At 53.3% G+C, this 27,787-nt stretch overlaps 1 protein-coding gene across 4 annotated transcripts in view; it reads right to left on the bottom strand.

Moving 5' to 3' along the window:
- SYT6 (synaptotagmin 6) overlaps positions 1-27,787 on the bottom strand; it is a 60,122-nt gene that overhangs the window by 10,174 nt on the left and 22,161 nt on the right. For 2 of the 4 annotated variants that reach the window (XM_046026776.1, XM_046026798.1), the window contains exons 4-6: positions 7,156-7,276; positions 2,787-2,958; positions 1,463-1,613 (exon numbers count right to left, since the gene is read on the bottom strand). In XM_046026776.1, the coding sequence (XP_045882732.1) occupies positions 1,463-1,613; positions 2,787-2,958; positions 7,156-7,276 (444 nt within the window). The remainder of the gene's footprint in view (positions 1-1,462; positions 1,614-2,786; positions 2,959-7,155; positions 7,277-27,787) is intronic. The other 2 variants (XM_046026787.1, XM_046026807.1) reach the window with 1 other exon arrangement.

The following is a 27,787-nucleotide window of genomic DNA, read 5'->3' as shown; positions in this document are numbered from 1 at the left end:
GAGCCCTCAGTCTCTCCTAAGACCACTCACACTGCTGCAAGCAGGGAGAGACAGGCCTGGCCACACCGAGAAGAGAAGGCAGAGCTGCCAGGTCCTCTGGCTTTGCTGCTTGCACCTTTCCTGTGTCCCAGAGCCGGAAGAAGGGGATTACAGTTAACCCTTGAGCAACACTGGGATTAGGGGCACTGACCCTCCACACAGTCAAGGATCTGCTATGACTTTGACTCCCCCAAAACTTAACTACTCATCACCTACTGTTGACCAGAAGCCTTACCGATAACATCAGCAGTCCATGAACACATATTTTCTATGTTATAGGAAGTCTATACTGTATTCTTACAATAAAGTGAGAGAAAAGAAAATGTCATTAAGCAAGTTGTAAGGGAGAGAAAACACATTTACAGTGTTGTTCTGTATTTATTAAAAAAAAAAAAAATCCACACACATGTGGACCCGCACCATTTGAACTGTGTTGTTCAAAGGTCAACAGTCCTCTGTTCTTAAGGTGACTGCTTTGAAGTTGGGGGGTCATGTGGTGTAAGGGTTCAAGCTTTTTTAATTTTGTTTATTAGTCGATTTTCCCATTTGAACCTCTGGACTTCCTAGGCTTGAAGCCTGGGATGAACAAACAACCACCTGTCTTTTTAGGGTATGGATTGGGGTATGAGATCCTCAAAATGAGGTTTCAGGCTCACCTGCTACCCCCACCTCCCAACCCTTTGAGAAGAAGCAGGCCTGGGAGCCACGAGGATGGTAATTTGCAGGATCTCACACCGGTGGAGTTTGGTGGAGGGGAGCCGACCATAAATATCAGGAGAAGGGACATTTTCTTGCCACTGAGAGAAATGACTGGCTGGAGATTATACAGCAAGTCCGAAGAGGCCAAGTTTGGAGCCCAAGCCTCAGGACTCCTGGGTAGTGCTCCACGTGTTCCATCCCTGTTAGGATCCCGTCAGAGAGCGTGACGCCTTGAGGCCATGCTCTCTCCAGCAGTGGGAAAACCAGCTTTCATGGCAGCAGGATCCTGTCTCTGGCCATCCGCATGGAGGCCATGAAGACTGCCTGAGGAGGGCCTGGCTAGAGCCTCGGGGAACATAGTGATTCAACAAGGGTAGAATTTCTTGCCAAGTTCTGAGCTCACCCTCGTGGCGCTTTCTCCCAGAGGACCGAGCTGGCCCGGGGGCTCTGTGAAAGCATTCCGGGCCTGGCACCGGGGAGCCGCTGGGAGGGCTTCCTCCCGGTTTTAATTTTCCATTTAGGACTCAGTGTCACTTTCAATATACTCAACATCAGAGGCTTTCTGTCAGGCAGCTCCCCCCATCCTTCTCCTCCTCCTTCCTGCCGCTTATGCGCACCCGGGGAAGGAGCAACGCAGGCGAGGTCACACAGCCGCCGACTGCCACTCTCCAGCCAGCCTGGCCATGCAGCAAACATGCCAAGGGCCGAGCACGACCTCACCCACCTCTTTGAAGGATTTCTTTACCTCCACCAAGGAGTGCCAGTGTGCGATGGGCTTCCGCGGGTACGCCAGCATCTCGTTCCAGTGGTCCCGGCCCAGGCCCTCAGCATTGATCCCCACACGGCAGACTCCTATGATCTCATTGTGGCCCACTCTGGGGGAGAAACAAAGGGCCTGGAGCTGGTGACCGGACATGCTGTCAGAAAGGGAGGTCCGGGGGTCTGCGATTCTGCCTGGCAGGGCTAACTCAGAACACTGAGCTCTGAAAATAGATGCCTGGCAAGGCCTCTCTCGGACTACCAGCGGCAGCGAAGTTTAGCCCAGCCTCCTTGGGTGGACATTGACTCAGACAGATGAGAAAAAGGTTATAAACGCCTCTGGGATCTCAGGAAATGGTGGGCAGATGGCCTGACTTTAGGGAACAGGAGAATTTCAGTCTTTTCTCTTCTTTGACTCAGCTAGCACATCACACCCTCACTCGAGACATCGGCATTTGGAAATAAATCACCCTGCTCTAAGCACCATTTCTCCATACCCCCAGCAGTTAGAATGTGATTTACTCACTCAGCAAGAATATCAGTCTTCACGCAAATATGTTCAGCGAGTACCTAGTATGCCCTAGAACTTGTGCTAAAAATCCTAGATGGAGGCTTTACTGCATGTTTGTTTTGTGTGTGTGTCTTTTTTTTTTTTCCCCCTCCTTCAGCTGGAGTGAACTGGAGAGGAGTCATGGAGGCTTGGGGTGGGGGTTGGGGGGTGGTTGGGAAACATTTTTGAGCCAGCCTTGATGGAAGAAAGGATTTGGGTAAGTGGAAGAGAAGAAATCCATGCAAGGAAGGGGGAGTGAAATTGGGTGATGATGCTGGGTCCAGATTCTGGAAGGTCTTGAGGAACCAGGGGAAGGGCCTGGATTAACAGGAACCACAGATGGTTCCGAAGAAAGTGGTCTTTACGGAAGGCAAGCCTCCCGTGCATTGGCTGACTTGAGTCAGGGAGTGATGGAGGCTGTCTGCTGGGAGACTGCACAGCTGTTCGTCGGTGGGAATGGTAGTAGCATCAGAAATGGAGAGGAGAGGTGCTCAGACTTGGTGCCAGATGGAGGAAAAGGAATCAGCGGGAGCGCCTTCATGGAAACTGATGGGTGGAAATGGGCCTACTGGGAAGCAAAGCATGAGCTTCTGCTCAGGGGAATCCAGGCTCTTCCTCAAACTTCTGCACCCTTCTTGGGTGGGGCCAGACTCGAGGCCAGGGGGCTCCTGAAACCCTGCACTGCCCTGGCGTGGGGGTGAGAGGCAGGGAACCATGGCCCTCCCGGACCCTCACCTACCGATCATAATCCATAACCGAGATGAGCAGGCTGACTTGATCCATGTTCTCTGGGGGGATATCAAAGATGATGGCTTCATTGTAGACAGGATTTAGAGTGTTTTTCTTTATGGTCGTTTTCTTCTTCTTCAGTCTCCGCCCGTCACAAAGCAGGGACACTTTGACATATGGATCTGCACCAGTGGGAGTGATGGGAAGGGAAGGGAGCATGTTAACCAGATGTCCTAGAACATCATTTGCAGCAGAGGGATGGAAGCCATGGACCTACTGTTGCTCATCGGATGGTACCAGTGGGTTGTTAGGATAATTAAACCACCTTGTATTTATGTAGCACACCTGTCTCTGAGGACACTTCGTGCTTCATAAAACAGAGTCTTTAGCGACCTCAGGACTACTGGGAGAATGCCTAATGGACTTTCACCAATGGTGAGGCTGGCCTCAAATCAGACAGGACACCTGCCCATGGGGATGCGGTTCACAGCCCCACCTCCCAGCTCCGTGATGGCCAGCTGGCTCCGAAGGGGGGTGAAGCTGAACAAAGGCACCCTTCCCTTCACCTGCTTGGAGTCCTTTCCTCTAGGGGTTCGTCAGCATTATTAACTAAAGGATAAGGGGAGGGGGTAAAAACAGAAGTCGATGACACCCAAGGAGTCGCCGCTGTCAGAGTAAAGGAACGGCGACAGTCGCAATGCTGTTTGTGTCCTCCCACCTGACAAGAGGATTATGGGTCTCATTGTCCCAGCAAGCTCATTTCCAGCTGGCATCAAGAAGGACCCTGCTCTCTACTTCCCCGGAAGCCGTTTCCTGCCCACTTCGGGGCAGAGGAGGAGGACAGAGCTGTGCTGGGGCCTGGAGTAAGGCGGGTTCCTGAGATTCGGGGCAGCCCGGTGACATTTCACTGCCCAGTGGGACCTTGGATCCTCTCCATCGCCAGAGGAGATAGCTTTTTACTGAGCCTCCACATGCCCTCCTCCCTGTCTCTTCTTTAGCTTTCTGAATACATGTTTCATTGGTCACCCTTCTACCCTGAAATTTCCCACTCATCCGAGTGAAGGGACACCTATTGTAGCTCATAGCACAGGTGTCTCAGGCACCATCATAATTGTTATTTATGCGTCACAGCTCAAGAAATGGGAGAGCGACTCACAGGTAATAACAGTTTCTGAGATGCTGACATACTGAGACACCTTCTTGCCTAGGAGCCAGGGTTCCCGGGAAGCCATCGGGGGGAGAGGGGGTGTGTGGGCCGAGCGGCTGCTGCCTGGAACCTTGAGGCCCAGGCACGTGGTTCTATCTCCTGGCCCCTGAGCACCTGCCAGGCCTTCACACTCCCTGGACATCGATCACAGGGCAGTTGAGGCACCCAGCTCTGGGGAAGCCAGAGAGAACTACGACATGTGAGCGGAGACACAGAGCCTTTAAGGCATTGCCGCAGACACCCAAAGGAGCTGCGGACTTCTAACGTGACACAGGGGCACTGAGGTTTACGAGGGAGCTGGCAAGACTGTGATTAAACAGAGGTGTTTAGTCGACCTGCTGTTTCCAATGACCCATTTGGAAGGCCCCGCTCTTGGGGGTGTTGTCAGTAAAAAGGAAGGTGGGGTTCCTAGAACCTCTGTGAGACAGCTCTCTGATGTCGGAGGGCTCTATTCTCTATGGATATGCCCAGGGCAGGGTTGAGGTCTGAGCAGTCAGGTGGAGAAAGCTTGTTACAAGACCCATCACTAACAGGGCAATGTCTACACTCCGTAAGGTGGACACTGCCTTGGAAAGCGTCTTCAGGCTTGAGGCTGCCCGAGTGCTCTCCCAGCCCTTGCCATGCCCATTTCCATGCATTCCCACAGCCCAGCGGTGTCCCATGCCACCTAGCTTGGAAAAAATATGACAGAGCCAACTGTCCCAGAGGCCATTAGGCAGATAGCTGGCTTATCACCAACTGGGAGAGTCTCAGCTTCCTTCCCCACCTCTGCTCACTCCTACGAGGCATATCCATTTATAAAACTCAGTCAATCTCGTGATTGTCCAAGAGGCTAAGCAGAGAGATGACTGTTCCTTAGCATTCTCTGGGGCCAAAAAGTGTGTGACTTCCAGCAGAATGCTGGCTCTGTAAGAACTTGGAGGTTGTTTGCTCTCTAAGAGCCTATGATGTTCCATGCAGCTGAGGGAGGGGGCACAAAGCCTGGTACTACCTTTCACCCCATTGTCATGGGAACCATCACAGTCCAGCATTCAGTATGTGCCAGGCACTGTGCTGAGATTTATGTACCTTGTGTGTTTTAAGTTTCCCACCGATGCTATAGAATATCTATCATCATCATCCCCTTTTACAGATAGGGAGATGAAGGCTGGAGAGATTCAGGAACTTGCCTCGGATTTGAACCTACATCTGTCTGACTCCAAAGTTTACATTTTAAACCACTAGACTCAAATCAGTAAAGACCAGATGTGGAAAAGATAGGTGCTGTTGCTCACCACCCTTTTGCGGTGTCCTGATCCTTATTATTATTTTGTGATCATTGCAGTGGATGGGCTTAGAGAATTGACTCAGGACTAGTAAAATCAAGGAGACTAGGTAGACCCTCAGGTTTGGTGGTCAATGTCATAGAAATCAAGAACAGGCAGTAAGCTCCACTCACTCCCTGCTTTAGCCCAAGATCCAAGCAAGTCTGGACCGATGGCAACCTCAAACTCATCCTCAACAACAAGAGATCTCGTTTGAGAGGCCCCCGGCACACACTCTGACAAGGCTCCTCACACTATTCATTCATTCATTCATTCATTCATTCATTCAAAATATATTTATCCAAAGCCTAGTGGTCTGTATCCAAAGCTCTGTTCCAGACACTTGCTTACATCTGTGAACCAAACAGGCAGAAATCCTTGACAAAAAGAGGATGCCTGAATTTTCAGAATCAAACTGAGATTTAACAGCAGATTCCAAACCCAGGTAGAAAAGAGGGTCGATTGCAAGAGGGAGATTAGAATTTAGCGTGAGAAAAATCTCTCCCCCCAACCTTCTGATGTGGAACGGCTGTTATGATTACCTCAGTGGCTTTGCCGTAAGCTCTCTCTCTAGCACATCAATTTAATTACACCAGAGAAGATAGTGTGGGGACTTAGGCAGCAAAATCCTATTTCCCTCAGCAGGCTTGACAGTCCTCAGCGAATTTCTGTCCCCAGCATGCACTTATTTTGATATTGAAATGAAATCTACATTGGCTGTATTTTTGGAGGACGCTGACTTGGTGGGGCCTGAGAACTTTGCACACGTTGGAAGAGGCTCTTTAAGCTCTTCCCAGCGTCCTCCCTGAAGTGCAGTGGGAGCTCCAGCGGAAGGAGGCGTTAGGGTGGACGCTACCTTGGGGAGCTATCGGCCTGGAAGACGTGAGCGCTGCACAGAGATGGGGGGCTGGGAGCAGAAGCTCCGAGGGAATCAAAGCGCAGCAAACACACATTACCTCAGCGTTTTCCAACTACCTTTCCCCAAAACCTAATTTTTCAAGGTCTAATACCTCATCTTCTTCCAGCTACACCAGGTCACACTTGGGCCCGGAGGTTTGCAGCTGGACCATCCCCTCTTTATGGTCACTGTGCTGATACTAAGGGGTTTTCGAGGAAAATAAATAATGAATGAATAAAAGGAAATATTGGCACCTCTGGAGTGGTTTGGCACTGGAAATCTGATTCATCAGAAGAGCCCCTTGGGTGATGGGTCTAGGGAAACAAGCCTTTCCCTACATTTGCAACTCTGAGCACAGCCCAGGCTGTTCTGCACGTCTGCTCTTTGGAACACTTCTCTCCTTGGGCTAATGTGAGCCAACAGGAGGAAGGAGGCTCCTGGGACTCGAACAATGCCTCTGTTGTATCAAAACTCCGATACCTTCTCTGACAACAACTTACAGAATCATGGAAAGGATCACGACTTACAGAATCACGGAAAGGATCCGTCTCTGCAGTGGCCCCCAACCAAGCATGTTCTCAGTTGCTAGAACGGGACTTATTCTGTACCTAGCAGCAATGCTGGTGCAGGGGCTGGGGTCGGGAGTCCTGCAGAAAAAACTCAGATACAAATACACTTGGCTTTGCAGGGGCTTTGCCCCCTTGACTAGATCTGTGGGGCTACCGTGGGGCCGTGCGGACCTACAAACATGTGCACACTCAAACTTGACAAAACCCTTGAAAGTCCTGGGGGCCTCATGTAACTAGAAAGATTTTCCTTGGTGTTTTTGGTTTTGGTTTGTTTTTTTGTTTGTTTGTTTTGTTTTTTGTTTGTTTCCCCCTATGTGTTTACTTCTTATTCTCTCTCCTTTGAGGGAAAGTGACAGGAGGAGCTAATGTCAATTGGCAGGCTACTTGGGGAGAAGAGGTACCTGAGTAGCCTGTGATGTCCATCGCCTTGAGGTTCCGACATTTGATGACTGTGAGGGTGAGCCGGCCTGCTGTGGGCAGGTAGCACAGGGAGAACATGATCTCTCCCAGATCCACGCTTTCCTGCAAAAAAGCAGACAAGAGGGCACATGAGGGGCACACGGCTCCCAGGGCCGCTGCTGAGGGCCACTCTGGGACCTAGGAGAAGGCTCTTTGAGGCAGAGTGCCTTGTCTTTTGGACCTGAGGGTCTGGCCTCCATGCTGGGAGTAACTGGGAATAAAAGACAATGAGAATGATATTATTGCTTCTTCAGTAGAATCTGCCCCGTGCATTGCTCCTTTTCAGCTCTGCTCGGATGCTGGTCCCAGTCCTCACCATCCTGCTGGGTCCTGCCCTGCCCTCCACTGGCCCTTGGCTGCAGCCTCCAGACCAGCAGCCCTGGAGTGGCCCAGCCCTGTTCCCCTCCAGTTCAACATTCTCAGCTTTGACTCCACACCCCAGGCCCTGCCTGGCCGTGGGCATGACAGTGTCCCACATAAGACACGCTCCAGCCAGCCGGGGCTCTCTCCCTGCAGGTCTGCCACCAGCCCCCAGGCCCAGTTGTCCCTCAGTCCCTCTGCCCGACAGCTTCCCCGCCTCTCCAGAGACCCACCCAGCACTCTAACCTCCAGGCCTCCGCACCAAAGCACTAAGGATCGTGAACTTGCTCAGGCCATGCTGCCTACCAAGGAGATGTACACTCCCCATCCCGGGCCTTTGCCAGGCCTCGGATCCACCTTGTCCTTTTCCCTCAGATGTGATCATCCCTCGAATATGACCCGGCGGGGAATATTGCCTCTCCCACATCTTCTGCCCCCGGGGGCGCCCAATCCTAGGAAGTTTCTCAGTAAACTTCAAAGAGGGTAAGGATGTCTGTCTGTCAAGTTAAATAGCACTTGGCTGGACTGCTTCCTCTCCCTGCTCCCCACTTGATGAAGGAGGATGCTGTCGTTGCCAAAACTACCCCCAGGCTCTGAGGCTGGTCTGGTGCGCCCCTCCCTGGCCCCCAAGCCTGGGCAAAGGAGGAGGGCAGGGTTTGGAGGGGCTCTGATTTCGGATGGGGCCATCCGCTCACCATCGCTCATTCATTCATTCAGCTAATCGACAAATGTTCACTGAGCACCTGCTGTGTGCAAGTGCTGTTCTGGGTGCTAGAGATACGGGAAAAAACAAGATATACAACCCTCCCCCCACCCCCGCCAACTGCCCCGCGGAGCTTACATTTGATTCAGGCAAAGGACAAGAAAAAAGGTGAAAAGTTAGATGGTGAAAAGTATCGAGGAGAAAAATGTAAGGCAGGGAAGGGGGATGTGTCATGCTCGTAGGGGAGGCCATAGTTGTTCGAATTTTAGACAGGTTGGCCGGGGCAGGCCTCCCTGAGGAGGTGACGTGTGAGGAAGAGAACAGTCAAGGGGCGACACCAAGGTTTCTGTCCCTTCTCGTAAAGAATCCCCCTTGTTCAGGACTCCTAGAAACACCTGATACCTGGCCCCAGCTGGAGATGAATCCAAGCCTCTCTCACCGCCTTCCAGAGCATGCGGTCCCAGGGCTCTCCTCTAGGTGGGATGGGTGCCCATCCTCGCCCTAGCGCAAGATTCAGTCTTGGTCTTTTTATTTGCCCCCACCGTCGAATCCCAGAGCAGCAGAAGGGGAACCCCCCCAGCCCCTCAGGAAGGGGTCTGGGGGGGCAGAGCTGTACACTCCATAGATGTGGGACCCCCTCCAGCACACAGAACCCCACAGCGGTGCAAAGCCAGTGAGCTGAGACCCACAGCCACGAGCTCTCTTGCGCACGGCAACTCTGTGAGGCAGGAAGTGTCCTTATTCCTTCCACTTCACAGGCTGAAGAGCTCAGTGTTCAAACGCAGGTCTCAAAGCTCTGCCCAGGCTCACACCGCTGGTGGGAGACGCAGCTGGACTCCCGACTCTTAGGAGAGCGCTCCTCCCACTCACTTTATCTTGGAGCACCGTCAGGCTCACCCAAGGAGCACCTCAAGGTGACCCTGGCTCCTCTGGAACTTGGCTCCATGCTCTGTGGAGATAGAGTCCCCCCTCAGCACGCACACGGTCTTGGGGGGTGTACAGTTCGAAGAAGGTGCCAGGGTCCCCATCTCCCTTGGGTGTGTCTCCTGTCCCCCTAGTCCCCTAGTCCAAGGAGGGAGACAAAGGAAATGGCCCTGTGACATGGTGTTGTGGGATTGCAACCTTCCCCTCATGTAGCAGGTCCCTAGAGCACCTGGCTGGAAGTTCTACCTCTGACCAAGGCACTGAGGCATGAGGGGGCCCCCATAGCTCCCTTTATTTCCCTCATAAGCCTCGTAGGTTCATTCCTACCCGAAGCTAGAGAAACCTTTCAGACTCAGGCATGTGCCTGCCATATGCCAAGTCTTTTGCCAAATCATCTCAGTGAGCCCTACCACAGCCCCCCAAGGTAGGTGCTCGTATCCCCACCGCAAACAGGAGAAAAGGACTGTTTGGTGAAGTTAAGTAGCTTGCCCAAGTTAAGCCACTTGCGTGACTAGTGAGTGCTCTGGTGCCGGTTCTTACGGATCCAGGCTGCTGCTCAAACACCCCCAGAGGCTCCCCCTGTTCGGCTTCTGGAATCAAGAAGCTTGTATCTTCTTAGCTTGCACTGAGGCCCCTCAACAATGGGGTCCCATCTTACTTCCTCACCTCACTTCCTCTCTACTCCTCTACGCCAACCCTCTGCTCCACAGGGCTGGTGGAGCTTCGGTCCCTTTTGCCAGCATGTTTCTCCTCTTGTCCTGGCATGGACAATCCTATGCAGCTTGCAGGGGTCCTCACCCAGGGTCCAGCCCACGGAGAGCACCTCTCCCCTCTACCCTGGCCACACTTCTGCCCCTGAGCCACAGTGTTACCAAGTCCTCCCTCTGCTGCCCCCGTGCCCTCCCACTAGCCTCTGGTGACCAGAGGCCCCTTTGGGTCTAGCTTTGCTTTACACCTACCCCTGCTTCAGAAGCGGCCACGTGTGAGAGGAGCTCCATGAACGCAGACTGAAACAAAAGGCCCTATCTTAGCCAGGAGAGCCCTGGAAGGAGTGCTTCTCAATGTCAGTGGCCCCTCTGAAGGGGCTGGTTTCCCTGCCACTGTCACCCTACAATGCAGAGTGGCCCTTTCAAGGGCTGTCTTATTTGGGGGAGTCCGAGATGATTTGTTTATGGACTCGGGAGACTGGCTTGGGGTGTGGGGGAATCTCGTGCAGCTCTCTGCACTGCTCTCAAGGATGGCTCCCTCCAGGGGAGCACCAACCCAGCAGGGCCTCCTCTTTTCTGCAGGGGTGCCCTTTCTTGACAGGACTGTGGCAGCTGGGCAGCACACGGGTGCTGAGTCTACAGCATGGTGTGGGGCTCCCTACCCCCACTGTGGTCCCTGCTTCTGACTGTGAACTCCTTTCTTCATGCACAGTAAAGAAAACAAGGCAAGATCCGCCCCCATGACTTGTAGGCAGAGAGACAACAGGAGCCAAGGGGCCTGCATCTGGGTCCAGGACCTTCTGCTGTGGGTGACTGGGCCTCACGGGGCCTGACTGCAAGTTGGCTGCCCTTGGCTCAATGGACAGAGGGGGTGTTGTTCCCCTGCCCACGCAGGCAGCAGAGGACTGGCCTGTTTGATAAAGGAAAATAAAGAGGTCCCTTTTGAGTAAATAGAAGGATGGGGGGCTAAGCAAACACAGAGTCAGCATCTCCTGGCAGTCACCTCCCTCTCTGGGAAGCTGGGCCCCAGCTCGGACCCTTGGGTGGCCTTGCCAGATCCTTGCTCTGCCCCACCCCCTCTCTTAGGAGGTTTCAGCCCCAGATCCTATATTCCTTGCCAGTCCTTTATGCTCATTAGTGATGCCTGAGACTTTGGCTTTAATAAAACCAGGGTGACCAGGGGCTGCAGAACAGCCCACACATTATTGCTTTCATCTTCACTGGCTGTCAGGGGAGGCCGCCCTAGGGCCCCTGATTGGTAATGAGCTCCCCAGTGATGGAGAGGTCCCTGCTGTCCAGAACTTGGCAGAAACCAACTTGTCCCTCTCAGCTGTTAACCTGCAGGCTAGGGGGCGGATGGGGGTGGGGGGGTCCAGGAGCACTAGCTCTCAGTCCTGGCTAGAGTTTGGAGAGGGCAGAGGGCCCCAAGATTCCAAAAGTCTCCTCCATGGCACACCGCTGCTCTTGGGGGTTGCCCGGTAGGCTGTCTGCAACAGAGTCTCCTCCTCTTTGATGCACTCACGGAGCCCTAAGCACAGAAGAGAATTCCTGTCTGGGAGCTGCCCAGGAAAAAACAGTGAACCACAAGTCAGGAGCCACCAATCAGCCATGAATCCTTCAGCCACCAATCAGCCACGAGAACTTGGGCTCATCCTTTCACATCTCTGTAACATGAGAGGATCGTCCTAAACATTCTAGTCCCTCCCTGCCAGCCATAAAAACCAAGGATTCACACTGGAAATCCTACCATCAACATCACCAGTGGAGACGACCCAAGGATGCCTGACTGTTGTCTATAGCCCGCCTCAAGGAATCTAGCAACTTCACCTTGAAATCCAAACGCTCTCATTCCTTCGGTCCCCACTACCCCCAAATGTTTTAGTCTTCTCCAGCGCTGGGCACCTTCTCTTCTTCCCAAAGAGGCAATGAGTGGCATCCACGCTTTGGGTCTGTCTTGGGAATCCAGGCTAAGCGAAGCAAGAACCATGCTTCCCCATCTCTTAGAGAACACTTGGCTCTTAATCATTAAGTGGCTTGTCAGAATCTCTCATCATCAGCAGAGAAGCATCTGCTACACTTTTAGGAAGGCCACAGGAGATCAAAAAGGATCTCTGAAGCACAGGGTAGGAAGTGTGGCTAAGCTACCCCAGGGCAGGGCGGCCTGCAAGAGAGACGGGGTGGAAGCCACTTGCCTCCAGTGGGTAGAAAAACATCCAGGGAGCAATCCCTCTGTGAAGGCCTGTGGCTTGGAATCAGGGTAGAGCTGAGTCGGAGGTGGAGGCCCGCTGGCTCTTGGGGCTGGGCCCTTTCCTCTGCCCCCAAAGTACCCCAGACCTCCTCTTCCATAGCCCAGGCCACCACCCTAACTTTCCTTTCGCTCATGCGGATTCTGTGACAAATGCTTTGTTTGCCTTAGATCGTGGGCTCTTTGAGGGCAGAGACGGGGTCTCTGTCACACCGAGTCCAGGGCCTGATCCACAGTCAAAGCTCAGTAAGTAAGTACTGGTTGATGAGAGAAAGGCTGAGAGTATGGATTGGGGCTCAGTCAGCTCGCGGGGGTGGGGGGGGCAAGGGGGACGGGGGGGGGGGGGCGATCCAAGCTCCAGCTGTGATGATAATGAGCAGTATTGGTTTCTTAATCTGTAAAATGGGGCTAGTAACACAGCATCTACCTCTTAAGGTTGTTGTTAGGATTCAATGACGTCATCTGTGTGGAGTGCTTGGCGCAGCGCCAGGCTCAGAGCAGGCTCTCAGTGACTGTTAGCTGCTATTATAATTATTAGTTCCATCTTTGCGAATATTATAAGATCTCACAGTCCTGGGGCAGGGACAGGGAAGAGAAAGCATAGAAGTAATAATCTGTTGGTGTGATCCGTGCTTTAAGACAGGCTTGGGCGAGATGTAGGGGGAAGGGGCGGAAGACGGAGTAATGAAGTGCCCTGAGGTTACAGGGTAGGCTTCCAACAGGGTCTTCGGCAAGGTGAGCCCAAGGCAAATGAGCAGAGGAAAAGGAGCGAGGCCATTCTAGGCTGAGGGAGGGGACGTGAGAGATACTGTATTAAGTGAGATGCAGGGTGGGGACTTCTGCACATCCATGCTTCTGCCCTGCTCTTGCCACTGCCTGAAATCATCTGTCCCTACATCTGATGTCCCTGCATGACACTCGTCTTTCCAGGCCAGCTGCTCCGTTCCCTCCTCTTGGGTTGCCTACTCTCACCCCCCCTGGTCTGACTTGGGGTTCCCAAGGCCTCTGGGTTGAAAGATCAAGTGTTACAAATGCCTTGAAGCAAAGGCAGCACGTTTCTGAGACAACGATCAGCAGGTTCTAGTGACCCGCTGGATGATGGGGCGGCAGGAGCGGAGAGCAGAGACTGACACCCAGCCCGCCCAGCGCCCCTGGATCCCAGGGGGTGGGCGTGCTCCTTCCTCAGCAGCTTCCAGGACTCCCGCTGTGAGAGGGGTGTGTGTGCTGGGACTGAGGCTGGGTTGGCTCCCTCCCTGCCCTTCCTCAGGCCCAAGCTTCTAGAGCTTTGGGGAGAATGCTGCTGGTGGCCAAGGTGGCAGGCAGACGTGGCTGCTGTGATGCTCAGGTTCCCTGCGCGGGGCTAGGGCAGGTTCCATTTGTTCTGCGTTCCATCTCTGCCTGCTTGTTCTCTCAAGTGCTTTCTGCCCCAAGGACTTTGCAGCAATGTGAATAAATGATCTGGCAGGAGAGAGATGCCTTATATGAACTCAATGGACTCCAGCTGCAGCCTGTGGTGTGGACCCTGAAAGCCCGGGATGGCCCTTGGGAAAGAGGAAGACCCTCCAGCTTTTGGGGGGCAGGGCGTGCAGGAGGAAGTCAGTGAGATGCTCAGGCTGGCCTGGGTCCCTGGGACCTGAGAGATTAAAGCACATGGCAGGGGAGGGGGAGGCAAATGTTGCCGTATCTGAGCATCTTAAGGGAAACAGATGGTTTTATTTAGGAAACTTTTTCTCAGCCTCTCTTCCATGAACCTGCCCTCAAAAAGAGGTTTAGTGTTTCACATGCACCATTGCTTTTGGGCAAATATCCGTGAGTCAGAATCACACTGGGAGGTACAGATCTCTTCCTAATGACTTTTTAAAAGGTGGGCGGAAAGGGAGAGGGGCTGTGAGGGGGTGGAAGGAACTTGAGGAGAGTAGAGTTTGGGGAAGTTCTAGAAGAGATGGAGGCAATGTCTGGTCAAGCTGGAAAGTCTGCCCCATGGGGGCTTGTCCATGGGAGGTCAGGGACTCTGCTCTGGTCTTCCACTGGCATCACATTATTGACAGGAATAAATGGCACATTAATGAAGTTAACAATGAGAATGGGTCTTCCTTTCTAGCCTCCAGTTGTCCTGCTGTGTGGTTATCAAACCGCTGTCAGTCCCCTCCCCCCCCGCCCCCCGGAGAGGGTAGGCATCTCAGCAGCGAGTGATCTCATCTCTGCCCCAAGCAGGGTGGTGGCAGCAGGGGCTCTCAGGGGGAGGGAAGATGCCCTGGTCCCAGGGCCATGGTCTCCTGGGGTAGCTGAGGGGCATTTCTGCAAACAGGTGCCCTGGGGATGCCTGTGGGCAGGGCTTTGGTCTCGGTCACGGGCACATGCTCGCACGGCCGGTGACAGGGACTTTAGCTTCCTTGTTTCTTTGCTGACCTGAGGGTTCAGGTCTTCACCCCACTCCTGCTCCAACACGCGAGAATCTCTCGGTCTCACCGTGGTGTGGCTGCTGTGTGAAGAGGCTCTTGGCAGCCGCTCCTGCCCTTGACTCTCCTGCCCTGGGGTCTCCTCCCACCTCTCTGGCTTCTCCATCCCAGCTCCTGCTCCATCCTCCTCCCACTCCTGCCTCTAAACAGTGGAATTCTAAACCCCTATTCTCTCTCCCTGCTCATCCATAATGTTAATGCCCATTTGCATTCTCAGGACTCCCAAATTTATGGCCCTTCTCAGACCTCTCCTCTAGACTCCAGACTCATATATCTAACACGACGTCTCAGTGTGGACGTCTGACAGAAATATCAGATCTCTCAGATGTTCAAAGGTGAACTTTGATCTGCCATGTACATCCTCCCCTTGTTTTGCCCAACGGGGAAAACCCCTTTTCCCCTCCTCCTCCCAGTTGCTCCTCCCAGCATCCTCCCAGTTGCTCGGGCCAGAAATGAGATAGTCTCGTCGATGCCTGCCTTCTTCTTTCCTTTGCAAGTAGTCCATCACCAAGCCCTGTCAATTCCAGCTCCAAATTCAGTCTCAAGCCTGCCCACTTCTCTCCATCTCCAGTACCACACAGAGGGCAAACACATCTCTCACCTGCCCACTTACAACAGCCTCCTAATGGACCTCTCTTCTTCCCGTGTTTGCACGTCCCACTTTCCATACAGCAGCCAGAGCGTTCTTGCAAAATTTTTATAAGATGGAACACATCATCACTCCTCTGTTTAAAACCCTCCAGTGTCTTCCCCTTGCACTTGGAATAGAATCCAAAACACTTATCAAGACCCACAGGGAGGGCCCTACCTGATTAGTGTCCAAGTCCTCACCCTCGCCCTCCCTCAGCAAATGAAGTGTTCCGGGGTCTCCCCACTCCTGGGACTCCGCACATTCTGCTCTCTCTGTCTGACCATTCTTTCCCAGCTCTTCACATGGCAGGTGTCTGCTCACCCTTCAGGCCGCTTCCTCCCAAGCCTCACCCCTGCTCTGGACGGTGTGTTCCCGAAGGACAGGGATTGGGTTTTGCTTCATCAGGAGCAGGATTAGGGTGAAGCAAAAAGGGAAGGAGGCCCTCCCTGTCAGGCTCATGCATGCCTCCAAGAGTGAGGGCCTCCTTCAGTCTTGTCCCCCCTAGGCACCTTGTTTCCCTGACCCTAGTCCTGGCTCCATATTTCACTCCCCACTGTATTCTCAGGACTGAGCACAGTGCCTGGTACATAACACATGCTCAGCAAATAACCGTTGAATGAATGAACATCTTAGCTTTGTGGGATGCACCCGGTTAAGAAGGTGGTGAAGAGGGTGGGTGACAGGAGTGGACCTTGGTTAACCTCAGTCTCTGGTCTGTCCAGGGGGGATGCCCCCTGGGTAACGAGATGGCTTCAGGGTTGAGCCTCATAAGGTACACCAGACCTCCCTCCGGGGAAGAGGAGGCTTGATTCTTGAGCTGTGCCCAAGGCAAGTCAGAACCTGTGAAAGTGGGGTGCGGATGACTGAGAAGCTCCCCAGGTCATTCTTGGACATCCTCAGTTTGCAGCACAAGGAGAATGAGGGGATTCTGAAGCCACCGTAGATCAGACCCTAGCAGAATCCCTGAGAGATGGAACATAACCAGTCATTCGGTATCAATGGCACCAAGCAAAAGTTAGGAGGATGGAAGGGCCCCTTCCCCTCTGTTGGGTGCAGACAAGGGTTCTGATGGATCAAAGCCATGCGAGGTCTTCCTGGAGCAGCATGCTCACTCTCACACTTTGCCTTTCCTCAATGCACCATGCATCCCCTGGATAGCTAAGTTTTAGCAAGAAGGCACCTGCCCCAAATTTAGAGGGTTTAAGAAACCTGGGTAGGGCTTTAAAGATGTCTGACACTAGTCTGTAAATAGCCCTATTGCAGTAGTTTTCCAAGGGTGTTTCCCTGGCCAGCAGCATTGGTAACACTTGGAACTTGCCAGAAATGCAAAGTATTGTCCCTCTCCGCCCCCCACGTGAGAACCACTGCCTTTTCCAGTTAGCAGAACCAATAGAGCATGCACGCTCTGGCCAGAATTTTGAACTTTCTTCTACTTCTTTTAACCTACTTATCTTGGTGACCAAAGTCAAAGTCAAGAGAGAAGGAGACTAACAGATACAGAGCATTTGGATACTTGACGAATATTTTCTTCATCGCATTCATATCACATTCCTCGGAAGAGCCCATGATCATTGCCATCTTGAGGTTCAGAGAGGTTAAGTAACTTGCTAAGCTCTCGGAGTAATTGGCCAAGTCTTGATTTGGACTCCTGTCTGCTGACACTGAAGACTTTGCTCTTCTCCACCATGTCACTCAGAATCCTCTGGAACTGTGCACGCGCCACTCACTCCCCTCCACCCTGCCTGGAGAAAGCTGGACTGGCGGCAGGCAGAAGTTCTTGTCTCCATGCAAGGACCCGAGGCTTTCTCTACATGTCCCTACCCCCTGAGCTAGGGTGCAGACACCGGGACTGGCAGGGGGAAACGCTTAGGTGGAGAAGTTTGTCTCCTGCAGAACGGGAGCTATTTTCCCTCACTTTCATCTTCTTGCTCCCCTAGGTTTTGGGTGAGGGGCTGGTTTGTGATCCCTGTGGGTTTCCCAAGAGGAGTGCAGGTGCCATATCTGGAGATTCATGCCCTTGATGTGGGATCTTTGCTGATTGGAGCAAGACCACTCCAATCACATGTTTCTAGATAGTGAGAGACCACAAGTGATCAGTCAACTCTTCCAGTCCCAGCTTCTAAGCAGGACTTCTAAACTCAACAATGAAGCCCCCTCTTAAAAACATCTCACACTTTTCTCAGCCATTCCACTATCTTTGAACTCAGGAAATTCTCCTTGATGTCCAACACACTGACTCCCAAGGCAGGTATGCCCTTCCCTCCCAGTCCCCGCCTACGACTACATTATGACCCAGACATTACGCCCTTAGGGTCTGGAAGGCTGTGTCAGTTTTCACTGTCTTCTCTTCTCCAAAGCCCAGAAACTCAGTGTCCTTGGCCTTCTACAGTTTCCAGGCATTTTAGTGGTCCTCATGTAGACCCAGAATATTCAACAAAGAACTCTTGACTGGGGGTCTGGTGGGAAACTGGGGTCTTGGTTTGTCATCCAACCAGAGGGGGAGGGAATCACTAGTCTGCTTCAAGGGAATTAGTATAAACAACCCCAGTGGGGAATGCGTAGGGTTTGGGGCACAACCTGGGGTTCAAGTCCTGGCTCTTCTGTTTCCCGACTGCATGACTGTGAAAGTCATTGAACTTCTTTGACTTCATCTGACCCTGAGTATCAGCCATTCTCAGGGGTTTCCCCCCGGGAAGCTGCTGTAAACCCAGGATCTGGAGACAGAAAGGAGACCACAAGGTAAACTTTGCCAGTGGCCAGGAGAACTACTGAGATGCATACGCAGGAGGCAGGCATGGTATAAACCTCTTACTCTTCAGCCCCATTGGGGCAGATGGTGGCCCCGCAGTCTAGGGACAGGCTAACCAAAGCCCCCCTGGGAGGCTGAAGGGTCATGTGTGCCCCAGGACATCTGGGTCAGCAAGAGAAGGCGGGAAAGCCACCTTGGGCATGTCCCTGGTTGGAGGGCGGCCATGAAACCTTCTAGCCTGGCTCTCAGAAGCCAGCTTCTGACTTCGGGGCCCACATGAAGCCATGTCAGTTTGTAGGAGGCCTCGTCCCTCTCTCCCAGCCTGGGCTTCCCCACTCATCATCACCTTCATCAAGCAGGGTGAAGGAAGACATCTTGTGTGTCCTCTCAGGCTCCACGTTCCACTCACATGTCCTCGGCACTAGGATAAACTTAGAGCCAGGAGGCTTGGGTTCTAATCCCAACCCCGCCACTAACCTGCAGAATGATCTCGGGCAAGTCACTGTGCCTCCCTGAGCTGCGATTTCCTTGGCTGTGAAATGAAAGCATTGTAGAGGCGGCTCACCGTCTTGTCATACAAGCGGGTTAACGGCTGAATGATGTGTTCACTTTCCCCCCGCAGGGCAGACTCTTGGAGCATTTCTGCAAACTTTCAACCCCCCTCCTCCTTTGTCCTGCCACAGAGCTGCTTCTGGCAGCTGACTTCCACCCTCTTCGAGCAGCATTCTGACAACACATCACAGGAGGGAGAAGCCAGTAGTGGGGGAGGAGGCCAAGGGAAGGGGAGGTCCGGCTCCCCGGCCCCAGAAGATGCCCGCAGCGCTCTGCACTGACGGCTTATTTGAAACCAGACCCCAGGCCTCTCTCTCTTCCCCCTCTGCTCACCCGAGAGCACAATGATGAAACACCAAATTAGCTCCATTATTGTAACTCCTCCAAAAATTATAGGTCATGTGTCCTGCCGGAGCAGCTAATGTCTCCCACTGGTGCACAGGTGAACTAATGGTTCTCCCCTCCCTTCCAGGCACCAAGTGGAGAGGGGCAAAAGCAACATGAGGGTCGGACAAGGAGGCAGCTTTGAGGGTGTGGGGATCCAGGGAGCCCGGGCTCCTGCCTGCCCCCAGCACAGAGCGACAGCTAGTGGGTCCCTGAGCCCCAGCAGAAGTTCTTCCAGGTCTTTCCTTCCCTCGCCGAGAGGGACTTCCTCTTGGCACTGAATGAGCCGGGAAGAGCACAGCCCGGCACGGAGGCAAGGCTGTACCCCCTGGCAGGGCTGGCCTCGGCTTCTAGGCTGGGCATCCCCGGGTTCCTATGGCTGCTGGGGCTGCCGCTAAGGAGGGCAGCTGCCCCGTGGATGACCCCGTGTCTCAGGCTCCTTCCCCAGGCCTCAGGCCCTCGCTGCCCAGAGCTTCCTGCCCTCCCAAACAGCAGCCAGTGCTTCCTTCTTACCCCTGCCTCCCTTCCCGCCTCCACCTGCCTCTCCTCCTACACCAGACAGAGCATCTCCCGTCCTGTCAGCTGAGGTCACTCTTCCTCAGGTGGGGAGGACCCACATGGGAATGGAAACACTGGGTTCACAGGCAGACCCAGGCCCCATCCCGCCAGGTCAGGCCAGGCCAGGCAGTGGGAAATGACAGAACCTGTGTTCACTGCCATCCACATGGCTCACAGACCTGCAGAGCGCCCGACAACCCTTTTCTAGCCCAGTGCCTTCCAAAAGACGAGGGTGGGACCTGGGTCTCTACAGGGTTCCTGAACCTTCTGCAGTTAGCAGTTTCTGAGTAAACCCCTCTCTGTGATAATCAGGGGAAGAGCTCAAGCGGCCTCAGATGATAGAGATCCCTTCTCATTTCACCGACCAGGGAAACCAGGCTTTGAAGGGCTGTGTGGCCCAGGTGACGCTAGATGGGGTTTCCTGATATTGACCACTTTGGAACCTCTTCCTCTCACTTTCCAATTTCACCCCACATGTATAAATTGAGCACCTACTAGATGAAGGTCAAGGTCTAAGGGTTAACGGCTGCAGGGGACATACAAACAAATGAGACCGAAGGGTGGCAGAGGGACGAGAACCCCCCCAGATTCCAGGGACAGCCCACCTCTACCACAGTTAAGGAGGATTATAGGGAGAAACCTTCGAGAAAATACTCACAGCTGACACTCACTGGGCACCTGTGTGAGAACGCTGCATGTTTATGAGTAGGAAATATTCTTACCCACATTGTACAGATAGGGAAGCAAGCGCAGAGATAGCAACTAGCAACCAGAGATTTTAACTGAAAAGGAGGGTCATGTGGCTCGAACCCACACACCCCCTGTTAATCACCAGGCCAAGCCAGCTTGAATTTGTGCAAGGCTGTCACAGGGATCAAATTCATAACACTCATTACCCAGTGTTTGGGTTTCCCCTAATGCTTCTGGAGTCCTGATTGAGGAAGGCATGACAGTGCTTTCGTACACTACCCCAGCTCCTCATTTTCATAAACCTTTCCAAGAGACTCTCATTTGTCACAACAAATTTAGGAACTAGGTCTTACAATTACCGCCACATTGCAGATGAAGAAACTGAGGCCTCGGGGAGGCGGGGGGAGCTAACAAGATTTTGGAATTCAATGACCATGCCCTGGACAGCCCCTGTGATGTTCATTATTCTCTCCTGTGCTAAGACCAGGACTAGCTTTGTTTTCCCCAAGCACCCGGTCTGTATTTACTTCACGGACACAGAATTCCGGGACTCTTTGCATTCGCTGCTAGAGTGCTTAAAGGGAGCTGTGTGCCAGACGGCAGGGCACGCGTGCTGTATGGTGGCCTCTCTGAACTTCATGGGACTGTCTTGCGTGGATCCCTTCCCTAACATTTGCATGCCGTTTTAAACTTAGCTTTAATCGCGTTATAGGTCTCGTGGGCCAGCTAAATCCTTTTTGGAGCAGCACAAAGTCACAGACAAAAATAAATGACAGTTTCTAGTACTTGCTGTGCAAGACTTCAGATGGTTCTCTTTGTCTCTCTTAGCTTATTTTCTCTATCTGCAGAATTAAAGACTTGTTGAGGATTAAATGCGACAACGTGTGAAAAGCTTGGCCAATTCCATAGTGCCATATAAAGGTAATAAGCTAGACCTGTCAGTAACATTGTTATTAATAACAAGATGGGTCCCTGCCCCTGGGCACCTGCACCATTTATGGTCTAGACCCAGGGGACTGGTGAAGAGGGGCTTGCTGGCTGGGACCCAGTCCCACGTAGTGGGAAGGCTCCCACAGCTGTGATGGATGTCGCCAAGGGGTTAGAGCTGTCCCTGCTGCTCTGCCCACTGAGGAGCTGACTGGGGTCCCCCGGGGAAGGCCAGCAGTTCACCGTGACATTGTAAGGTTCCCCAGAATCCTCCAGGCTTGTGTCAGCCTCGTCAAAGGGAAGAGGAGACCAGCACAGCCACTCCTACTGCTCATACCTCAGGAAATGAAGGGGTTCATTAATAATAGACAAGGAGGGGCCACAGTCTATGGTGAGAAGTAGGCCTAGGGCCCAGCAGACCCGTGAGCCCATCTGGACTACTCCACCTCTGAGCCTCAGACCTGTAGGCCTAACCATCTCCTTCCTTCTGTTCCCACACACACATCCTGCCCTTTTCCCCAGAATTCTTCCAGAATCACTTAATCCCAGAAACTTCCAGAAATCCCTCACCGAGCCAATGCAGCTACACTTCCTGAGTCTCCAGCACATTCCTGCCTCTCCCTGCACCCATGTGATCTTTCTAAGAAATAAGACTCTGGAGTCCGTGAAAACAGTAATGGTGGTTACCTTGGGACAATGGGCTTATGGTGAGGAGCATTTCTTTTTTGTGTGGCTTTCCGTATTTTCCAAAATGTCTGAAACAACATTGTAATAATTTGCCTTGAGGCAAGGAAGGAGGAAATATCTTACAGCCATCCAGCCTTTAAAGACAGTGATCTGTTTGGGTTCTCTGTTCAAGCATCTCAAAGCCACATGACTCCAAAACTTTCCTCAGCTTGCCTCATCCATAAAATCGAAATAGGGATTTCTTACTGTTTCAGGAGGTTAAATGAGGTAATAAACTCAGATGATGCTTTGGAAACATGTCAGGTATTACTGCTGTTAGCATCAGGGGCTATAATCTATGGCAAGAACCCAGGAAGGCCCTTTCTCGTTGATATTTAATACCTCCTCACCACAACCTTGTGAAATACAGGTAATGTCTCAGTTTTACCAGTGAGGAAACAGAGAGGGGATGTGATCCATCCGAGGCCACACAGCAGAGGCAGGATTCATGCCCAGGCCCCACTGATCTGCGAGTCCCTGAGGGCGGGCACCATGTCTGCCCAGTGGGCCCATCTGTGGGTTCTGCCTGACGGGCCTGCGCGGCCCTTACAGATGCCCTCCCTGATCCTAGGCTTCCTCACCAGTGAAACCAAGAGATAATCTTTATCCTCCTTTATCAATTCATGGGAGACACAACCTAGAGCAGAAGCTGCCATGGGCTTTGATAACCACCCGTCCGGGTATATAATAAGCTACATAATTTTTAGGACACAAGGTGTCCCCCAGATTATCCTTTTCCAAATGTGATTTCTTAGGGCCACCAAGAGTGTCCCACTCAGGACAGCCAGAGCCCTGGGAGGAGGGGAAGGGATGAAAAGCTAATCAAGCAAGCTTGTGTCCAGGGTGTGTGTGTGTGTGTGTGTGTGTGTGCGCACACACACACACACACAGGACAGGCTGCTGGGGTCTGGCCCAGGGAGCCAGGCTGACTCCAGCTGGCCACACGGGAGGTGGCAGGACTCTGCTGCACATGGCCCTTCTTATCTCCTGCAAGAAGGGACAACTGCTCAGCCAGAGTTTCTCTGTAAACAGTGTCCAAATAGGAATAGGGTTGGGGGATTATTTTCTCTTAGGGAACACTCACTCCCAAAGAGAGCTGGGTGGCTGCCCAGTCTTGGATAGGATTTACTAATATATTTTTTTTTAAAAAAATGCTCTGTCAGCAGGAATTGGAATTATAAAGACGCTTGCCGCCTGCCTTTCCCCCTGGCCTCTTTTTTACCCTAGAACTACCAGAAAGGCCCAGACCCAAGAAGGAAGTTCAGTCTCCTGCTGAAAATCCACCTCCAAGCCCTAACCGCCACCTTCAAAATGCCTGGGGAGGGCAGCTGGCCGGCTCCAGGATTCTCCCTGTCCCAGCCCTCTTCCTTGCTGCCCTGAGCCTCTCAAACTTAGCTGTTCTAGGGCCTTCCCTCCTGCGTCCCTACCTTCGGCTACTTGCAGCTGAAGTGGTGGGGGAGGGTTGCTCAGAGTGTCACTCCAGCAGGGGCCTTGGGGGTTTGACTTGGATAGAGACGGTTTCTGGGATGTAAGGGAAGTATTTTCCAGCAGGTGCCTCAAGTCACAAAGCCGGCCTATCCCCAGCTCATGGAGAAGGGCAGTGCCTCTCACGTTTGCATCATGACACGCCACCAGAGCTGTTTTTGTCCCTGGAAGTTGGGCTGTTCTTAGCACATGGTCCCAATGTGTCACTAAAGATGTGAGTCAGTCAAAGACTCCAGGAAGGCGTGGACTCCACCAAGAAGTCCCTAGACAAGGAGCCCTCCACCAGTGCTCTTCTAGGGGGTGGGAGAACAACTCTCCCCATCCTGCCCCTCAAAGACGGGGCTCCCTTATTCAGAGGGACGGGCTCCGGAGAGGACTTGCCAGGTGAGTAGGGGCTGAAACAGTAGCTCCCTTCTTGCCCCCTGAGCGTCCCCTTCTTTCCTTCTGGGCTTTCTCTCTGGTCCTAGCCGCTCCCATCAGGTTCTGTCCGCACATTCCCTTTAAAGCTCCAACCCAAGTACAGACCCAAATATGCTCTACTCCTGGCTCCCAGCATCCCTGACGTCGCTTGGCAATACACAAAGCAACTTCTCTAAACACTGAGAGCTAACAAAAGGAAATAACCACGGGCAACACAGGTGGACCGTCGGGCTCTAGCCCCAAAGGGCTGGGACAGCTTCACAGGCCCCTCCCTCGGTTTGTCCCTGGCAGCTTCTGCCTGTTTCTGGAGAGCAGCATCCTTGCTTTTCTCAGCATTCATCTGTGGTCTCCTAACAGCCCATATTCTTCCCGGCTGAGGCCCTGCCCAAAGACTCTGTCAGTCTAGGTCCTCCCTTTCAGGCCTTATCCTTGTGGGAAGAGCTGTTTCCTTCTCAGCCCACAGGCAGAACTGGGAGGGTGGAGATGGAGGGCGGCCTCCTCTCTCCCATCTCGGTCGTAGCTCCGCCTAGCCCCCCAAGGTCTGTAGGGATGGCCCCGCATGCCCTTTAGTGGGCTCACAGAACGCCAATGGCCAGAGAAATTCTTAGGTGAGGAGAGAAAACAAATGTTACTTAAAGCCACGGTTGCCTTCTCTGGAGGGTGGAGCCTGGTACAGGCCGGAAACCGATCTCGGGATCCCACTGCTCCTGGTGATGGCCGGTCATGCCACCCCAACCAAATACCTTGTGGGGTTTTCGGTGTTCAGAGATGGAGCTGGAGAGAATGACTTGCCCAGGGCAATTTAAAGAGGGCCTTCTGTTTGTTTGTTTGTGCTTTGAGGCTTAGAAGAAGGCAAGGCGGAGAAGAGCCCAGAGGAGGATGGGAGCCAGTGCCCTCGGGGAGGTTTGGCAGGAGAGCCCCTCAGGGCAGGCACCCACGGGGGTCCACTGGGCAGTGAGAGGAGAAATACCCAGTCCCCATGACAGCAAACCTCCAACTGAGGCACAGCAACCCACTTTGTGTCCCCGGGGTGGGGTGGAGCTGGGCTCATGTCCCATGACTGGTCCCTGACGAAAGAGCCACCAGAGGCAGAGAGGACATTTCAGAAGAGGAAGAAAATTAAGGGAGAGCATCTGCTGGCCCATCCCCAGGAGAGGCAGGACCTTGGGGAGAGCCCTCCCTAGCCAGCTTTTAAGAGGCAGCCGAGAGGAGGACCCGCAGCATGTACAGCGGTGCCAAGCCTCTCGGTTTGACTCCTGGCTCCCCATCTCCTTGGCCTTGTACGTTGAGCATGCTGTCCCAGTCTCCTCATCTAGAAACTGGGGATGACAACAGTGTCCACCCTGCAGGGGTGTGGTGAGGATGAAGAGTAAGCTGCGTCCCTTTGAGAAGGCAGAGAAGCCCCAGCTGATGTTGGCTTCCATCTGCCACAGGACTGGGCCCAGACAGTCATCTGAGCCCCAGTCTCCAGCCCCTTCCCCTTGCACCTCGACCCTGCCCGCCCTGCGCAGACTCCAACACACGCTTTCCGATAACAACATAAATTAGTTCCGGGAGAAACCAGTGTCATAGTTGAGGACGCTGGAGCCTCCCTGAACGCCAGGCTGTGCCAAGGCCAGCCCATCAGAGGGAGAGAACGGAAGCCATCACCAGTGTGTCTTGGGCCATCAAGTCTGAGAGCAGTGGTGGCCAGAGAAAGGTGAACCTTCAACCTCCTCCTGTCCCGGGGCACTCTCCCTGCTCTAATTCCTCATCCCTATGCCAAGTGGACTCCACAGAAAATGCTCTGTCCTGAGTTTTGCCTCAGCCCTAGAGACTTCGTCCGGAGAGGAAGACATTGATATTCATGGAGAATGAGTACGTGGCAACTCAGACCTGAGAGGAAAATGTGGTTAGGGACAATGGATGGGGGTGATGGGGGGCATGGGCTTGATGTGAGAGTGGCATAGGGGAGGCTCTCTGCTCGAGAGGCCACTATTTCCACATAGTTGCTGACATGAAAGCATCCTAAAAATACGCTAGCAACAGGACAAGGTTGACCTAGACCCTACTGCTAGCCTTGTCTCCGTCTTGTTCCAAAGTATAAATATCTATGTGCAGTGAGGAGGTTCTGAAGTCAGGATTACTTGGCTTAGGGTCTGAGGCGCTTTGGGAAATGGTCTCTCTTCCCTCCTTGGTTTTCACGCTGACCTTGCTTGTTGGTTTGCCCTATTTCCAGTCTCAGTGGAGACCGGAAGTCTCTTCCAGAGAGAGGTTATCTGTTGGCAATGAGAATGTGGTCTTTGCTCTATGGCCCTTGACACTTCTTGCCTTGGGCTTCCGGTCTTCCCTTGGGCCTCTTCCTTGCAGGATAGAGAGACTCATGGGCATGGAGTGAAGATGGCAAGTGGGCAGCGGCTTTGGAAGGGAAGGAGAAAGATGGGGAGTGAGTAACAAAAACCAGGGCAAGAGAATTCCTCCCCAAAAACCTAGAGACATCCAAGGCAGTGGGCAGAGCCCAGGACTAGGTCTCATGAGACTGGAGTTTGGGGTCCAGATTTGCATGGACCCCCCGAGCACCCAGTTGAGTGTGACCTCTCTGGTCCTGACTTGCTCACCTGTAGCAGAAGGACACTGGGCCAGACCATCTTTGAGAACCTTTCCAGCTCTGACCTTCCCCACGTCCATGAGAACATGGAGTCCTAACACTGTGTGGTCCACAGGACATTAGAAACCCCTCGGGGACCGTGCCAATTCTCCCAAAGTGGTTGCTATTCTGGTCAGAGTAACACCCACTGACCCCAGTCTCTGAATTCATGTTGATCTAGGAGACCCAGTTACAAGCTCTTCCTCCTGAATGAATCCTGGAGTCTGAACGCCCTTGACAGTGTCTAGAGGGAAGGTTTGGCGGTTGCTTACCTTGTGACCAACTAATCTCTCTCTGGAAGAAAATGTCACTGTGGGTTATCAGGTGATAGAAGCGACAAGACAAGTGCATATGCTCCACACAGCAAGGTGGGGGAAGCCCAGGCAGCGCCCCACTGTTTGAGGAACAGATTTTTGTTGATGCATGAGCTTGCTGCCTAACGATTTCCCATTCATTCTCGTGTAAGGCAAAGATCAGATATTTATACGATCATGAGGCACAGCATACCAATGAAGGGCACGTGGGCCGGGATTGGGGGGTGGGGCTGGCCCAGCCTGCTCGGGGCTGCAGCGAGCAGCAAGCAGGGGAGGGAGGCAGGACGGGCTCCTGTGCAGTTGCCAGGGGGGAGCTAGGCTCTGCCAGAAGACAGCCAGAGCAGGCAGGGGTGCTGTCTGGATGCTAGGAATTTATCAGGGGTGAGACTGGAACTGTCTCTCCTGGAGTGAGCCTCTGGCTGGTGGCCTCTTAGGGCAGTTTCCTCTGCAGCCACGGGGAAAGACCTCTCATGAAGCGGGGAGCACCCAAGGCCAGCCGAGCGGTTACTGAACAACTCTGCCCACAGCCAGGTCAGGGCCCTGTCTGGACCAGTTAGCTTTGTTTTCCAGCACCACATGGAAAACCTTGAACCCTCTGGAGCCGAGAACGGCTCCTGGTCCCAGTGGGCCCAAGGGAAGGGAGTGAAAGGGCAGGTGCACGTCCACTGCCTCCGCCGAAAGAACGCTCGGACCTGGATGGAGGCTTCGTGGGGCTGCGCAGAGCCCTGCTGTCACTCTGGGAGTGTGTGCCTCGTCTCCCCAACATGCTGCCTCTGGGGTGGAGCTCGGGCCCCACCCCCTGCCACCTCCTCTTGCTGGGTTCTTGGCGGATTTTCAGCAATGTTTTTCTAGACAAGCCTTGGCCCTATTGGCTTCAGAACCTGGAGCCTGGCAGGGTAAGCCGCATTCTAAGGACCTGAGCTTTGAGCCTGGAGGGACCCCTGGGTGCCCATCCTTCCTGTTGGCTCTCGGTCATTATAAGACAGGAGCTCTGAGGGTAGGGCTGCAGTTCTTGTTCTGGGCGGGAAAAGCAGCTCCAGGTTTTGGCGTTCCCGTCTGACCAAGACTTCCTCACAGGGTGGCAACGAGGCCCTCCCTCTATTCCCTTCTGCAG

This window comes from Meles meles, chromosome 1, assembly GCF_922984935.1.
Source record: "Meles meles chromosome 1, mMelMel3.1 paternal haplotype, whole genome shotgun sequence".
Lineage (NCBI taxonomy): Eukaryota > Metazoa > Chordata > Mammalia > Carnivora > Mustelidae > Meles > Meles meles.
The sequence above is the reverse complement of the archived record's forward strand: the minus strand, read 5'-3'. Positions and strand labels throughout refer to the sequence as shown.